The sequence below is a fragment of the Eutrema salsugineum genome, unplaced genomic scaffold (genome assembly GCF_000478725.1).
Source record: "Eutrema salsugineum unplaced genomic scaffold, Eutsalg1_0 scaffold_8, whole genome shotgun sequence".
Classification (NCBI taxonomy): Eukaryota; Viridiplantae; Streptophyta; class Magnoliopsida; order Brassicales; family Brassicaceae; genus Eutrema; species Eutrema salsugineum.
This window is the reverse complement of record NW_006256414.1, coordinates 7,650,053-7,664,660: the sequence shown is the minus strand read 5'-3', so window position 1 is coordinate 7,664,660 and position 14,608 is coordinate 7,650,053. Positions and strand designations below refer to the sequence as shown.

The 14,608-nt window shown below is 36.8% G+C and overlaps 3 protein-coding genes across 4 annotated transcripts; all 3 read right to left on the bottom strand.

Moving 5' to 3' along the window:
* Positions 1-2,298: 2,298 nt before the first annotated feature.
* LOC112088401 (uncharacterized protein At3g43530-like) lies at positions 2,299-3,289 on the bottom strand. Its single transcript, XM_024158675.1, has 3 exons — positions 2,923-3,289; positions 2,489-2,757; positions 2,299-2,400 (listed from the first exon to the last, which is right to left on the bottom strand). The coding sequence occupies exons 1-3, from the start codon at positions 3,287-3,289 to the stop codon at positions 2,299-2,301; spliced, it is 738 nt and encodes a 245-aa protein (XP_024014443.1).
* Positions 3,290-5,887: 2,598 nt separating this feature from the next.
* On the bottom strand, positions 5,888-8,701 carry LOC18010081 (pectin acetylesterase 2). The gene is made up of 12 exons (XM_006392333.2): positions 8,146-8,701; positions 7,962-8,044; positions 7,746-7,875; positions 7,601-7,674; positions 7,430-7,516; positions 7,233-7,357; positions 7,080-7,140; positions 6,938-6,991; positions 6,749-6,826; positions 6,571-6,676; positions 6,327-6,472; positions 5,888-6,109 (listed from the first exon to the last, which is right to left on the bottom strand). Exons 1-12 carry the CDS (start codon positions 8,351-8,353, stop codon positions 6,002-6,004), a joined length of 1,260 nt encoding a protein of 419 aa, XP_006392395.1. The 5' UTR covers positions 8,354-8,701; the 3' UTR covers positions 5,888-6,001.
* A 1,026-nt stretch (positions 8,702-9,727) lies between these two features.
* Positions 9,728-14,167, bottom strand: LOC18010087 (putative membrane-bound O-acyltransferase C24H6.01c). 2 transcript variants are annotated; one of them, XM_006392332.2, is made up of 20 exons: positions 14,026-14,167; positions 13,700-13,912; positions 13,552-13,610; positions 13,290-13,471; positions 13,159-13,207; positions 12,910-13,013; positions 12,739-12,803; positions 12,569-12,639; positions 12,170-12,229; positions 11,974-12,087; positions 11,739-11,863; positions 11,588-11,639; positions 11,402-11,464; positions 11,015-11,124; positions 10,826-10,918; positions 10,653-10,734; positions 10,367-10,444; positions 10,188-10,263; positions 10,056-10,105; positions 9,728-9,924 (listed from the first exon to the last, which is right to left on the bottom strand). In XM_006392332.2, exons 2-20 carry the CDS (start codon positions 13,815-13,817, stop codon positions 9,874-9,876), a joined length of 1,602 nt encoding a protein of 533 aa, XP_006392394.1. In that variant the 5' UTR covers positions 13,818-13,912; positions 14,026-14,167; the 3' UTR covers positions 9,728-9,873. The 2 variants fall into 2 exon arrangements, 1 of the variants encoding a protein (XP_006392394.1); XR_002896549.1 differs by lacking the exons at positions 9,728-9,924; positions 10,056-10,105; positions 10,188-10,263 and having other exon boundaries at positions 10,653-10,730; positions 13,700-14,100.
* Positions 14,168-14,608: the final 441 nt, after the last annotated feature.

Below are 14,608 nucleotides of genomic sequence, written 5' to 3'. Positions count from 1 at the left end.
AAAGCAAAATCTTCCAAAGGTAATATATTCTCTCTGTTTAATGGTTTATAATATATGTCCTGATCATGAGTGAAAATTTATATATATATTTTTCCTTGAGGAGAAGGACAAAGGCATCTCAGTCGATAAAACTCCCCACACACGTTTTACAAAACCGGAACACAAATTTATTCTGGATCTGGAGATAGGATTGAAGTGCATGCATTGCGGATTCGTGGAGAGAGAAATTTGAAACATGGATACATCCGAATGAGTAAGTAATTAGTCATTTTTTTGGTTATAACAAATCTAAAATAAGTTGAAATCTATATGACTGGATTATAATCAGTTGATGTTGTTTGGTTTTCTAAATTTTAATTGTAGACATAACTCATGATTAAGTAATAATATTGAATAAAAATTTAGGCTATATGATTTTTAAACATAAATGAGATTTTCTACATTTCTGTTCGAAGGGAGAGATGAAGAAGATAAAGAGGAAGAGCTCTGGAATGTCATCGAAATTCACATGAAGCCTCTTTTTTTTTAATGAACATATCATATATGTAATCTCTTTTTTTTCCTAAGAACCTTGATATATAATTTTATGACATTTGATAAATTATATTTGGAGAAATTATTTATGGTTGGTTGAAAATTTTAATCAGAAAAATTGACGATAACTTGATGATATATAGCATGCCAACGTTTTAGTAATCCAGACATAATGTTTGAATATCGCAGTATATGAGTAAAAATCATACATTAGAAACTCTATAAATTAATATTCGATAAATTAATAAACTCGATTAATTAATAAATTTCTTTGATCCCAAATTTATGTTTTGGTTCAATTAATTTCTTTATAAATTAGTAACTCTCTAAATTAATAAAATATAAGAGTCCCAATGTTATTAATTTAGAGGATAGAGTTTTTACTATATTTACTCAATAACGCATTAATGAGAGTAGCAGTTATTCCTCTCTCTCTCTCATACGGTCGCGTTTATTCGACATGAGTACTCACTTCCTCCCTCTCACTTCCTCCATTTTCTATTATTTAAGTTCGCAAAGAAGTTCTGAAATTCATTCTACACCTTCACTACTTTCCCAAATCCATCACTTTTTCCTTCCTCCTCTCTCTTAGGGTTCCTCTCAGATTTTCCTTTTATATTACAAAATCCATCATTTTCTCTTAAGGTTTCAGAACTTTCAGAAAACTCGGCCTCGACCACTTTTATATATAAATCCATGGCAGAGTACTCCTACCTACTAACCCTACCAGACGAACTACTGAAAAAGGTTCTAGCAAAATCGGCTAACACAATTGGTGACCTTATACGGATTCGCTCGATTTGTCATAGCTTCAACGACTGCACCAGAGGCCCTGGCTTCTACGCTGAAGTTGATCCCTTTAATATGGGTCATCCAGAGGATCAAGATGTCCATCTCATCATCGATGTCTTCAGAGAGTTCTATGATGCACGAAATCCAGACATGCTTTTCATGCGAGGTATGCAACTCTTTTTTTCGTCGACACGATTTTGGAGGGATTCTACTGATCTAGGAAGCAGCGGATAGAGGGTACACGCGTGCAGTATATGTCTACGGGATGTTCATGAAACTTATTATGAAATATCCTGAGGGTGATGAGTACCTCATCAAACCAGGAAACAATAATGAAGTGCACCGCTACCTCGTTGAAGAAGTATATCTTGGTTGGCCAATGAGATTGCCAGAGATATTCGATGAAAGTCACCGTCGCTTTTTACCGCGCCTCAATACTCTTATCCACTGTCCGTACGGTACAGTTAACCGATGGGAGCGTTGGGGGAATGATGAGTATAAACCAGGGAACATCTGCGACTACTGCTTCTTAACTCGCGAATGCGGAAGGTTCAGCCTATATGTGTACCGGGTAGTTAGGGTTTTTCTTGATACGGTCCATTGGTGAATGTGTCTGATTTTTTCTGTTTAATGTTTTTTTTTTTTGTACTTCCCTATGTTCTGGATTCCGTATGTGCACAATTCGTAATGTTTAGTACTCCCTGATGTTGTGTACAAACATTATTCTAATAATTTTAACTCGAACTGTTTAGACTTAGTATTCCACATATATAAGTGGTTACACCAAATAATACTAAGATGGTTACACCTAATAATACTAGGTTATACCATTTATATGTGGTTTCACCAATAATACCAAGTTTTTCCAATATTTGGTTTTCAATAATCCAAAATCAATAATAAAAATAGAAGTACACACCCTAATACAGTTTAATCCAAATACAAATGCATATATCAAATGTCATAGGAGACTTAACGTCTCTGCCTTGTGTTTGGCCCTAGCTTCGATTGCTCTTGTTTCCGTTTACCTGCACCCACTTCTGCGTTCACAACGTCAGCACCGTCTGGTTCTACCTACACATACCAAGTAATACAACCTAGTGTTACCACGAAATATTAAGTATTACCAAAACAATGGATATTACTCTTCAAACTCCAATACCTCTTTACTTCTAAGCAGGTACGGAGATCGAGCTACAAGCTGCTTCGCCTCTTTCAGCTCCGCCTCATTCATCTCCGGCTCTTTCTGCTCCGCCACCTTCTGCTCCGCCTCCTTCTGCTCCGCCTCCTTCTGCTCTGCTTCCTTCTGCTCTGGCTCCTTCTGCTCCGGCTCCTGCTTCTTCTTTGGCTTCTGCTTCGGTTGTTTCTTCTTCGGCTGTTTCTGCTTCCTTGCTTTCTCAGTTTTCACCAGACTTTCAAGTTTCTCTCCACCTTGATCATGTTCATGTTCTACATCATTTCGAAAAACTTCTCCTCCCTTATCTCCTGGTCCTTCCCTTTCTCTTCTTGTCTATTTTACATATTGTTCTACAGAGCAGAGTCTTGTATCAAAGCCGTCCATTCGGGCACTGATTCGGAGAAACTGAGCGTTCATACTCTTCTGCAAGCTCTGAAGCTGTTCCTCCAATCCAAGAGGCGCCGCCTTCTCCGTCCCCACATTATTCTTAGCCTCTGCAGGATGGTTTACCCACTCTTTATTATCTCGGGCATCAACATCGATCTTGCATATCTCTTTCCAGAATATCAGCTTCTTTTCCTCAACTAAATGCCTCGTCCAATTTTCAGGAATGATATCACCGATATCTTCCTCTTCATTCCTTTCCATGACTTCAGCAAGCATAATTACCTCATCCTCGGATGGTTGCAATATACTCTCGATGACCCTAGTGTTACCCAGTGTTTCATAGAGTTCCGACAAAGGAAAACCTTTTAGGGTGAATGGTTGGAACTTCTGCCTACACATCCGGGGACACCCCTCTCTGCTCCTCTAACATCTTCTCTGTATTTGTTCTTCAGACATGGGATGGTCTCAAAGGCTAGCAACTACACATAAACCCAACAAATTACACTTACGCTCATAGTATTACAAAGTTACAAAAAATTTTTAATGTGACATTCCTCCAAGGGAGTAACAAAGCTTGGAAATGTCCAGGCATCTGTTTCGACGACCCCATTGAAATGCCTCATTGTGTCCTCAATCTCCTTCATATTTACATCGAATGAATACCTACCCCAAGAAAACTTTTTACAAGCCTCGAGATCATCCACAATCCTCAGGAATAAGGGGTCAACAGATGGTGTTCCCTTACCGGTTTTCGTTTTCCCACTAGTTATAGAGGATAAGAAGTAGACGACACACATCTTAAACCGATCAGGATTAACTAGCCCTCGCATCGACTCTAGCTTTTTCTCAACAGCAGCAAGGGAGGGTACGGTTTCCTGGAAATATCTATTCTTAAACGAAGAACTTCTTATGCTCTCATAGTCCTCTGGGTACGGGAGACAGTTTAATCCACACAAAATGGCATGCTTTCTAAGGGAATAGTGAATTGGTACGCCATTCACTACAAACCAAACCAAGCTTCCCTCTTCTTATTTGTGTTTGCTGTCCGAAGAAGAAGCAACCACATTCCCATCATCTTGTGTGTTGTGTCCTCATGCATGGTCCTATGCATATGCCAAAAGTGCTTGAACTGTGGGTGTTCTGTAAACCATAACAGCTCATAGGGTTCAAGGTCTAGGGACTCCAATTTCGCAACAGCTTTGTGGATATAACATCTTGTTCCAAGCTTTATTGCATTATGATACTGACTGGGCTCGAAGAACATTCTCACGGGTGGCAATGGCTGGTTCTCCTCCTCCTCAGCCTCAGCCTCAGTTCCCCTCCACAACACTATCTGATTATTACCCGTCTATGACTCGGCAACTCCTTCTACATTTTTCTCCTGCGACGATTCGGAATCTGAGTACAGTTCTGGTCTAGCATATCTAAACACTCTTTCGTTGCCTAAATTCATAACTCCTATTTTGTAATTACCAACCGAATAGAGAACATATAAATCGAATTTTGGATTCTACACAAAACTGAGTTGAAATCTATAAAGTAATCTAGATTAGAAATCAGAGGACGAAGACGAACGAACCTGATTTAACGAGGCGTTGATTCAAGACAGGGAGCAGCAAATCACTCGTAGTTGTCCCAGAGAATACTAGGCGAAGACGACGATGAGAAGACGATTTCGAAATTTGAATTTTTAAAAAAAAAAAATTTAGGGTTTGACTTAGAAGACTTACCACAATTTTGACCAAAAACCGTCTCGAAAATCCGATTTCTTTGGATTCAACCCGATATGACAAACTAGGTATGGATCTTCGTGGTTGGGTTAGTAAATATGAAACTTTAGTAAGGACCTGCAAGTATTTGACCGTTTTTCTCCCTTTTTCTTGCTTTAAAATAAATTGAAAACAAATTAAATATTATGAAAAGGAGATTTGAGAATTTCTATAATGCGGAAGGAGTATGCGAGATTATTCCTCGAAATAGTCGGACGTTGAAGTCGTCCTTGATGTACGTTGAAAAACACTAATAATCCCTACTATGGTCATTGTCATGCAAACTGAATAAAAGGTTACATCTAATTTACAAAGCAGAATTGACATCAATAAACTAACTGGCCATCAAAAAAAAAAAAGAGTTTTACAAGTTTTGAGTTCGATGAGCACGACAAGAGAGAAGATAAATACTGAATTTTTACTTTACTAATCCGAAAAGAATAACAAACTTTAGTATCATCATTCACTGATCCGAAAATATTATATGTCTAGGCTCAAAATATCTTGAGTAAATATAAAAGAATATTTGTTTTCCAAAGAGTATTTAAAATTTATAAACAAAACAACGTACTTCCTCTTGCTCAGAAGAAGTAGTATATAATAACAAATTCACCCAAAATTTCAACCTCTACATAAATATACAAAAGATAGTATACAAAGCAATTTCATGACTATGAGTCTACGAGAGCTCCTCTTTTGGACATTCCAATCCCGACATGGCAAATCGATGCTGGATTGATCATGAACCTGTTGGCGGCCTAGGATAGGGATCATATGGGACAGGAGATATTTGGCTTACAAGAATGTCAAAAAAGCTTCTCGGCGATGTCGTGCCTACAATAAAAGCAGATATATTGGATTTGTTTCGAGACAGATTGTTTTGAATTGGTGGAAATTATCAAGAACTTGGTAGATTGGTCAGCTTTTATGTCAGAGTTATACTCTTTTTATCTCACTAGAGATGTTTTTGATGACTTTAGCTTACCCTACATTCCATGCAACTCGAATGTCTGTCTATGAGTTTTTCTTTATTTTTCGGTGTAAGTTTGACAGAACCAGTAGGGACAGTTCCATGGAACCGTTATTCACCGGTCGAAACTTGATTTAAATATATGGGTAGTTAACATAAAACCTATGATTTTACGACTTAATTGGATAGTTCAAAATAAATATAGTAATGGATATGAGGTTTCTAGGTAGAGTCACAGCAATGCAAAGAGAATATATCAAATGAATTTATTTTCTTTCATTGTTTTTTCTGAAAAATGGGTGCTCTTTAAGAACAAGAAAAGAAGAAAAAGGCATTTGAATGCCCAAATATATGTAAGGAAAAAAAGAGTTATCATCTGAAGACTAAATTGTGGCAAGTCTTGTCACAAGGATAAGCACAGTCTATGAGCTTTGCTCCTCCTCTTTCGAAATACCAATCTCCCACAGCTACTGCAATCCCCTGTTTTGTAAAACAACAATAATATTCGGTATTAAATCACATATAACAATCAACAATGGTAGCAAAAAGTGGTATTTTGGGTTTTTTCCAAAATGTTTGTAGCTTTTCAACAATTTTATGAATCAAAAGACCAAGGCAAAAAAGGCGGTTTTTGGTGGTTGGTATTGTGATTTTATGAATCATGATCAATAAGTAAAAGACCAATATTATTGCTCACCTTGTTCTTAACCGCAGGAGAGTTTTTGGAGTACCATGTGTCATACCTCTCTGTTTGGCAATGAGCAAAGCACGAATTAAGAAAAACTCCATTCTTACTCGGCTTTGCGAAACCTTTGATCAAATTCACCATACGAGTCCTAAAACCTGTAAAAAAAAATTCCAAAAGCAAAACAAGAAGAAAAAAAAACATTAGCTGAGTTTGTTATTCAAAATCAAGAAACACTATTAGCTCATGTTATTACTTTGCAAGAACTGAATCTGAGATGCGTTGCACTTGGCGTAATTAAGTCTGCAATCATGCCAACTTCCACTTGGATCTGCAGATTTAGGAGCTAAACTCTCTTGGATCTGCAAAAAGAAAATATATTAAATACACATTTTCCCTTTTGTAGTTCTTTATATAGAAGAAAACAAACTAACCTGCCACGAATCATATGCAGCATTTAGAATAAACAATGGAGTCTTGATTTGGTTGATTAGGTTTTGTGGGAAAAAGCACTGCAATTATTGAAGCATGGAGTACATTTTGTTAATTGGTTTTGTCATTTTGTTATTTGGTTTTGTCTCATTATAAAGATAGCTACAAGAAGTAAAAGAAAAACAAAATACCGAAGTTGGATTAAGACGGTTTATACAGTCTCTAGGGAGCTTTGTTTCAAGATTCTGTAGAAACATAACACAATTTTCGTTAGTATTCTCGAGACAAAATGTAACACATTGCAAATTTCTGTGTTCTTTGATTCTTTCTTACCTGTAATTTTACGACACCAGCGTATAAACGCCTAAGAGATCGACCTCCAGACACATCGATGCTTCAGTTACAAAAATTACAAAACCAGTCACTAGTTATATATACCAAAGTCATGACTTATTTACTACTCAAGGAAACTATCAAATCACTCACGCGTCAAGGAAAAAGCCAGCATCACTCAAACATTTCACTCTAGTGGAAGGAAGAAACATATTCCCGAAATCATCACACCGTAAAATCGCAGCAAGTCCTCCAGCAGAACATCCAGAGAGCAGAGCCTAACGTGACTTAAATTTAAAATACTGCAACAGACCAATACGTGAAAACATAAAAGAAAAAGAAAATGTTACCTGTTTGGCTTGACGCATTCCTTTTGACATCAACTCTTGCATAGCAGCTAACCATATTCGTTTTCCTCTGAACTGAAGTTTTGCAGCCTAAGTTGTAGCAAAATCATATGTAATAATCAATATTACACAAGCATGTACCAAACGTTAGTTTATGTTTTCAGCTAAACTAACCTTATTTTCACTGTCCCCGCTAAAGGATCCTCCATCACAGTACCGGACTTTTACTCGATTCCAGTTATAAAAGTCTGCATAACATTTGTATTAGCAACAACAAAAGGAGATAAACACCTTACAGAGTGATTTGCTAGACAGTAACCTGGATTTTCAGCGGCTCTATCACTTAGAATTCCTGTAAAAGGTATCTCTTTCTCCATATACATAGACGATCCACGGCGACTGGTTTTGCGGTATTTACAATTTCTAATAGTATCACACCATCCACCTCCCTATCAAAACATAAAACGATCATCTACAACTAAGATTGTTATACCTATTACTAGAGAGTAGAGACTATCTGTATGATGCAACAAACCTCCAATTGAACGAGCCAATTCTTTGCTCCTGAACCAAACCCGCGATGCATATGATATCCGGGAAGACTTCCATCCAAACACACTGCAAGAAAACAAATTATGAATCAATATTGAAAAAGTGTGACAAGAAACATATATTATCCAAGGAGATAGATCAGATCATATATATATAGAAGATGTTACCTGCTCCTTTAGCAGCAGCAGATTGAATGAGAGTGAGTCCTACCATTGGAAACTTAGCTTCAGAATAAACATCATTTTGAGTCTGAAACATCTTTGTTCCATTGAAATCTGTGAACCACTCCATTTCTTCAAACTCCATCATCCCATTTACAGGGAGGATTATGAGGATGTGACCAAACAGAGTCAAACTCCATAGAAGTTTCTTCATTTTAAATGGAGACACAAGGTGTTTCAGACTTGATCAGAAACTTGTGTTTATATGGAGAAGTTATATGAGAATTCGAGTGACATTAGAGGGGGAGAGAGAGAAAGAGAGCATTAATTATCAGAACGTTTTTCTTAAAAAAAATATTAAGAGAGAACATTAAATCACCAGACTAGGGAGATTTAACAGGAAAGTTAGATGCCTTTTGACAAAAGATTCCAGATCAAGATCTTGCCAACGTAAAATATAATTTGGTTACCAGAGATCAGATCGCAGAATGTTGCAGACAGATTGCAATTATTTTTGTGCTGACCAAAAGTCTATTCCTTTCACACACAGAATTGTGTAGCCTTTTAACTAAAAACCATATTTAAGATAATCTATAGAAATTTAAGTTTTTAGATTCTTAGGAAACTGCATTTCGGTTGTCCTTGTTGGTAATAATGTTGTTCGGACACTTGTGCAAATTCTATGTTTAAAATCATCACTATCACCACTTGATGCAAATCCATTACGTCTAAACTGAGATTTCTTTTTAGAGCCACATGATTAAAAAGCAGAGGTGTGTCTTAATCCTCCAATGTCTTGTTCCAACCTGTTCTTGTTGGATTAGGAAGGGACAATGGTCTTCTTCAGTGGTCTCAATCAGTTTCTCCATTGTACCTAAGCCCATTAAAGCATGTAATGAAATCGAGCATCAACCCTCATGATGCTCTGTTTCATAATCTCTAACCATTTCGTTTCTTGCATCTTCACTCTCTCTTTCTCAACTTCTCGAAACACCTTCTTCCATGGATTCTGATCTTTGCACATGTCCTGATTCGCCTACGAAATGCCTAAAAGAGACTTGGTGTTTTCAACGCTTAGACCCTCCTCGTCTTGTCATCACGTAGGTGTCCTGAAGACGAGGCTTCAGGTTAGACAGAATAGCCCGAGATAGTCTGAGTAGCATCTATGAACACCCAATTTGGTAACTCTTGATACATGGATATGTTTACTTGTGATTGATGAATGTGGAGTTCAAGGGCATGACATGGATGAAATACCTTTCTATGAGATGGTCATGGCTGGGCTATACCGGATACGGCCAAAATTCCCGGTTGTTCCAGTCATCAAAGTTAAGGAAGTTTCTGCCCTGTGGATAACTCTGCTTGCTTCTGGCAGAAACCAAATAAAGACTTTTATAGTGTGCCAGAATGAGGAAGCTGTAAAGAATCTACGGAATGTAGACAATGCCAGGATAGTGTAGGCAATCGAACTCATAGGTCAAACCGTAAATGGCGAATATGGAGCCATCAAGTACATCAAACTGGTTTAGTGTATCATATACATATGGTCTGTAGTCATCCAGAGATTACTACTGCTGGGAATGCATCAAAAAGCCTACGTAAAACTGATTTAATTTTGCATCTTTCAGCAAGGAAAAACACAGTTACTCCAACCAAAATTCCACACAAAAAATGTAAATAACAATAATGATATTACTTGATTATAACCAAGGAGACTACGACTCTTTGCCCCGGCTACCTCGGGCTATGTACCCCACTTCTCAAGTCCTGGATGTGAAACATCAACTGCATAAAAAAAAGGAAACTTATTATTTAAACAACAAATCCAGCTCAAAAACAGAGTAAGAGTCATTTAGTAGCTGTAGATAACGGAGAAGAATCATTTAGCATAACAGAAAACTGCATGCGCTAGTTACCTTTGTACCCAAGTAAAAGCTAAAGAACACGCCGCCCAGAACAGGTAATCCTGTGATATCAAATGAACATTATTGAATCGGTTCGTAACACAAAGGACATAAACGAGGATTGAAAACCATTGGGTTTCATACCTTCTCTGCTAAGAAAGCTGGAGACCAACCAGTTTAGACCTGATGGTCCAATGACATAGCCAGCAAGATTTGCAATCTGCAATTGAGAAACTCAAACTTATTTCTCGGCATCAACGTAAGCTTTTGTATGAAGGAAAATACTTCAATGAAACCAAGAATATTTAGCAAAAGCTATTTACCATGAGGCATGTGATTGTGACAGCACCAGACAACGCCTTAAGTTCACGAAAGAGGAATTCTCCAAAAGCACTCTCTACCTACACAAGTAATTAGTTACTTACCATGTTTCCTACTACAATTTCCATATATAAAAGGCTCTCAAGAGAGTTGACAGGCCGAAAAAATATGATTTCCAGTCATACACATTGGGTCCCATTCATTTTTGAATGTTAGCATGCTAGAGACTTTGAAACCTTTGAGGCTTCGCTTATTTGAGTGAATCAAAACAATCTTTGTTTAACTGACCTTAAATGCACTGGTTGCTGATTTAAGTAACATTTCTGGCATGAAGAATAAACATGTTAACCATGCCCATGAAAGAAGCTTCCTGATTGCAAACGAAACAATCAACCACATGCGAAATGGATAGAAAAGTTCATACAACCCAAAGAAATCATAGGAAGGGAACGGATAATTACCATTCTAAATCATGCCACACGGCTACAAATGTAAATATCACCCACACATTAAGAAGCTTTCTTCTTGATCCACCAAGAGGAATATACATATACCTAAAGGAAGTTGTTAACTTATTATTTTACGAGTGACCCTAAAAGAAAATGATTTAGTGACACTATAAGTTGAAACCAGGAATTAACAATTCTCACCTGATAAGCCACCTATTAAAAGAGGCATGCCAGGTTTTCCAGAATGTTTCCAAACTATAGCAATTATTAATGCAATTCGGCATGTTCTCCACAGTTTCAATGCCATTCACCTAAAAGACAATGGTTTACATTGTTAAATATCAGAACCCGACTATCCATCCAAAAACCAAACCTAACTTGTACCACATTCTTGCTAATGTTTTATCCTCTGATACTTCCAATAATTCTGGCTCATGTCCATGAAACTAGCGACAACTCATAGAGCAAAACATCATTAGTTCAGAGGACAAAGTTTTATTACCATAGGACTACAGAACTTTCGTTCCACCAAAAAATCTTATCATCTTAGAATAATAAATTGATCCTTTAAACTTTAAGGGAGCATACCAGAGACCAGAAGCGGAAATATCTCCATAAAAGAAGGAACTTAAGCCACATGAAGTTAAGCACCTGTAGCAACACAAAAGAGCACTATGGATCAGTATCGGGTATTCTAGTACTTTTAGAGCCTCTTGAGCTGATATTAGATTGCTAAACAAAAACATAACAAGGAAAATATCATTAATATCTTACTCCGTATCCGACGATAAATATCTCCACAGGAGATAATTCTCTCCACAGACCACTGTCACAAATGCAAAGACTTTAGCAGCTTGTAAAACTAGAAGATAAGGAAAATAATAATAAAAGTGTCTAATAACCCCTAATTCTGAAAGAATTTCACCTGATCACAAATGCATTGTAATAGAAGAATTGTGTCATAAGTTCCATCAGCAAGAAGCTGAATAACCAACGTAATCCATACCGCGCAACATCTTTCACTGAATGAGTATTCTGTGGCATATCTAGCTGCAAAAACACCGACTTGTAGTAAGAACTCATGAAGAAAAACCAAGTATGACAAAAGAACAAAGACATGAAAGGACAACAAAAGTGAATGCAGAACAAGAACTACATACCTGAGAAGCAAATGCATTGAAGCTTATGATTGGTCCCGCAATGTATAATGGCGCATACAACAAATAACAAAGGTATAGGGAGAAACTGCAGTTGTCGCTTGCTAGACCTTTCTCCTAACAAATTATACCACGTTAGAGTCGAGCCAATGCAAAAAACTTAATAATAGAAGTGAAAGGGTGGTGCCCCGCAGTCAACCTGTCGAAGTACGTAGCAAGTCTTCCTTAACTTACATAAGGAACAGCGTGTTAAGTGTTTCTGCAGTAACAAAACAGCAGATAAGAGATGGTTACACGGTGTAACTTACACCATAAGCTTTTAATTGTTGATCAGGGAAGAATCATAAGTCATTTAGAAACCTTAATTAGCAAATAAGAATATCAGCATCTCTTGTCTACATGATGAACACGATTTTGTGCATGATATTTAATTTCTCGAAGCCAACACTAATTACCATGAACACCTATTTTAAAACTAATGAGAGACTATGGTAAAAGAATTTTCAGAGAGAACGGATAAGGATCTTTAGGAAGAAAAATCTATATATATCTGTAAAAAATCGCGTAGAAAAGCTGCAATATGAGAAAGAAAACACACCTCCTGATCAAAATGAGAATTCAGTTGGCCCCAGTGATAATCATATCCAAAACTTATCATGCGCAGAACAACTGCAGAAAATTATACAGCGAGCAGCAAACTGCAGTCAGATTGTGTTATACATGATAAAGAGAAAATTGCAGTCAAGGGAAACAGGATAAAACAAATACCAAAGTTGAAGCATATATGCCATCTGAATGTGCCCCGAAAGTTTTCCAGGAATTCAAACTGTTGCCTTGGATAAAGAGAATAAAAACCAAAGCGTTAGGCTTGACCATGATACAAACTTCATATATACGCCAAATAAAATAAGAAACCAACGCGATTGTACATGTACTCACCCGAAAATGGAGAATGAATATCCTTCGTAAATGCGATTGCACAAGAGAAAAAATATGTTGAAAGTCCAAAGCATGAAAGGAAAGTACTTTGCTCGTGCAAAAACCTGCACTAATGTAAATCTAGTGAAACTATATACGCTTAGGAATAATGAGTACACGCCACAATAAGCTGAGATTGACAGCTTGATATAACTCTTACGATCTAAACTATTGACATGCCAAGCTTAAAAATTTCAAGAGAGAACAGACCTTAGCAAGAAGGAAATTAGCCGTTGCAATCGATAAAATGTAAATGACGCTAGAAGTGAATACAGAAACAAGTCAGCTTAATATACAGAAGAAAATTAAGAAAAAATGTAAGTAAATGGAATCAGCATTACCAAGCTCCATGTAAGTAAGTCAAGTATAAAAGTGACAAGGAAAGCCACAAGATCGCCATTCCTTTAGCTCTTAACTGGAAAAAAGACCTAAACACGTTCGCAATCACGGCGAAAACCGCGAAAACCAAGGTGAGAATTGGCAAATTCCCGCGGAAATTCCTCCACTGAGCATCGGAAACATCCTACAATCAAAAAGAAATAAGCTTTCAAAGTGATAAAAACCCATTCTTATAACGAAAAAATTAAGGAATCAGAGCATTACATTGCGACGATTAGGAATGAGCCAGCCAGGTGCTAAACCGTGGAGCTTGAAGTAATGATCTAAAATTCCAAAAAAAAAAAAAACAAATCACTACATGAATGAGAGATTTTTTCAAAACGCAAAACCATTGTGTGAAATTGGAGTTTACCGTGAGAGAGACGAAGCGATATCCGTAGAGCATAGGCGTAGAAAGCGACGGCGTATAAGAGTATAAGAACGAGCTCTCTCTGTTTCCATTTTGCGTATCGATTCGTTTCTTGGTTCATGACTGATTTTTTTTTCCAATTGGAGTCAAACCCAGAAACAACCCATTTCACGCCTTCATCAAATCTTGATCGAATTCTGGTTCTGTTGATCGATGCTGAGAATTGGAAAAAAAAAGGGTTTTTAATCTGAGAATTGGTGGAAGCTGGGTCTTACTGATTAATGAAAGAGATAAGTGGTTTTTGCAGTTGCGCGATGAAGAGGATCTACTTCTCTACTTGCTGAAGCGTGAGCCTAATCTTCATCCTCCAAGCAAGACATTTAGCTGTGAAAAGCGTCGTTAACCTCGCCGGAGAGTCACTAGGGTGGGAGAAAACCGAACCAAACCAAACACAAACACAAAGCAAGCCAAACCGAACCAATGTCTTTTTTTTTTTGGTCGGCCTAATATTTCATTTCATAAGCCTTTTACATGGTTGCACATTTAATATAACACTAGGATAGTACCCGTGCACGGATTATTGTTATCATTTAAATCGATATCACTAAGTAGTATAATGACTTGTGTAATAATTAGTAGTTGATATATTTGAGTATTTTGTAGTATTTGACAGAAATTTTTATTTTTAGCGAATGTTTTTTTTAGTTAAAAAATTAAATGTCAAATATAGATTTTATATATGTAAAATAAAGGTTTGAATTTTTTTGAATTTATTGTTATTTTTATTTTTTTATACATATATATATATATATATATATATATATATATATATATATATGTTGTGAAGATTCTTGATGGTTTATGTGTTTTCCTGAATCTGAACTGTATATTCAAACGTTTCTTTTTACTATT